A 1995-nucleotide genomic window follows, 5' to 3' on the forward strand; every position below is an offset into this window, starting at 1 on the left:
GAGTGTCTACAATAGAAGGTTTCACTTTACATTGTATGTATGTTTTAAAGTGGACATAAGGTACAGATGTACACACACACGTTCCATTATTCCTTTCTCTCTCTCTCTCTTACTTTTCGTCTATACACTGCATGAATAGGTTGCTCTTTTTAGTGGGCGTGACCATTGATTCAGAGCTAGAAGATGAGTCCAGCTTGCGTTTGAACCCCGCCCCAGTGGGAGGACTAATCCCATTAATACCAAGAGGCTTAGGACTATGTGGAGAACCCAACTGTGGCTTTGAGAACCCAAGAGACAACTAAAAACATGTACATGTACTTTGGGATTAATGGGGGCGGCTTACAAGTGACTCTCCAGTCTTGGTTTTTCCGACCGTGTTTGAGCGATTATACGTAGCTACGAGAATATGGGATAGGAGAAAGGTAGATGTCATGGACTTACTTAAATTAGATGCCGCCAGTGATAGAGGAGAAGGTCTAAAAGCAAAACCCAGCCCACTTGAGGGTGTGGTCGGGGAATCCTCCAACGGGCTGGTTCTTGACTCGCTCTGACGCTAAGAGATTTAAAAACAAGCAAAAAGAAAAGAAAAGAGGCTTTTATATTACTTAAAAGAAAGAAAAACAATACCTTATCTCCGGTTGCAGACATGGCGTTTTGTGTACATGTATTTACATGTATTTGTGAGCATGCGCAGTGGGCACTGCCTCGAAAAAGTCCCCGGGAATTTCGAAGAAAGTTTACGGAGTTGAATGGACGGATGTGAACGGAGCCGTTAAGATTAATTTCCGCGGTTTAATTCAAAGAGGAGGTGAAGATTTTCTGGTAGGAGGAGGAGAAGGAAAAGTGAGATAAGAGCAGGACCAAAAATAGTAGCCAGAGAGCCAGGAGAAGACAGCCAGGCATAATGGATAGACACAGGAGAGCCATGAGCGTTGGAATCACAGTCAAGATTAAAAGGAGTAGTGGTAAGTCCTTATATTGAAGTGGATTTAAATTTTTCTCCTTTTAGGTTTAGTCCATGATGCATCAGTGACTGGGATAGACTCTTTGAAAGGCCTCGTGTCTGTGGAGTGGTATGAAAGTGGAGAAACTAAAGGAAAAGAGGTACATATACATACATGTACATTAAAAGATATAAATACATGTATTTACATGTTTTTGGCAAGGAATTAATATTGTGGATTGAAAAATTGCCAGTATATTTAAAAATTAAACAATTATGGTATGCATCCCATATTAAAATTTGTGTATACATGTACATGTATTTTATTAGATCAAAGGATTCGAAATTATTTCAAATTGGCAAGCATTTGACAGATGCATAACTGCAAATAGTGTCTATTTTAATATTTAACATCATTGTGATTTTTAACTCTTTTCTCACTCTATTTTCAGATTGATCTTGACTCGTTGATTCAACTCAATCCTCAGTTTGCTAATCTTATGACTCCGCCCACTTCAGCTACTAAAGCATCGAGAAGAACTAACATTGCAGCAGGACCCCTGAGTGTGAGCTGCATATTATTATTATTTATTTATTTATTTATTTATTTATTTTTTAATGTTAGGGTATACCTCGCCCCCAAGGTTCTGTTCGATTAAGAAATGTTGAGAATATTATTAGCACTAAAGGCAGTTCTAAAGGTGAGAGAGAGAGAGAGAGAGAACGTGTGAAAATACATAATTTACATGTTATGATATTAATGTGATTAATCCTTTTATATCGTGTGAAGTTGTAGTATTTGTAATATAGTATAGTTGAAGGTTGATTGGTTCTCTTGTTTTCTTGTTCTGTGTGTATGTGCCTGCTGTCTCCAGTGGTTGATGTAATAGCTATATATGACCTTGTTTTTATAACACTACATGTGTAATGTACCTCTCCCTCTTTTGCTTCTAAAATGACCTCTCTCTCTCCCTCCCTCTCTCTCCCCTTCTTGTTCTCTCTCTCTCTCTATCTCTCTCTCTCCCTCTCTCTCCCTCTCCCTCTCTCTCTCT

The 1995-nt window shown here is 38.7% G+C and overlaps 2 protein-coding genes across 2 annotated transcripts; one reads left to right on the top strand and one right to left on the bottom strand.

Moving 5' to 3' along the window:
- Positions 1-113: 113 nt before the first annotated feature.
- LOC109591860 (uncharacterized) lies at positions 114-731 on the bottom strand (the record flags this gene model as incomplete). Its single annotated transcript, XM_020007474.1, has 4 exons — positions 628-731; positions 442-553; positions 344-396; positions 114-298 (listed from the first exon to the last, which is right to left on the bottom strand). Coding segments are annotated over exons 1-4 (371 nt in total), but the record flags the coding sequence as incomplete, so codon positions are not given.
- Positions 732-808: 77 nt separating this feature from the next.
- Positions 809-1644, top strand: LOC109591861 (kinesin-like protein KIF2A; the record flags this gene model as incomplete). Its single annotated transcript, XM_020007475.1, has 4 exons — positions 809-965; positions 1010-1104; positions 1396-1509; positions 1569-1644. Coding segments are annotated over exons 1-4 (346 nt in total), but the record flags the coding sequence as incomplete, so codon positions are not given.
- Between the last annotated feature and the right edge of the window lie 351 nt (positions 1645-1995).

The sequence above is a fragment of the Amphimedon queenslandica genome, unplaced genomic scaffold, assembly GCF_000090795.2.
Source record: "Amphimedon queenslandica unplaced genomic scaffold, v1.1 AMPQUscaffold_7025_Cont21020, whole genome shotgun sequence".
In the NCBI taxonomy this organism is placed as follows: domain Eukaryota; kingdom Metazoa; phylum Porifera; class Demospongiae; order Haplosclerida; family Niphatidae; genus Amphimedon; species Amphimedon queenslandica.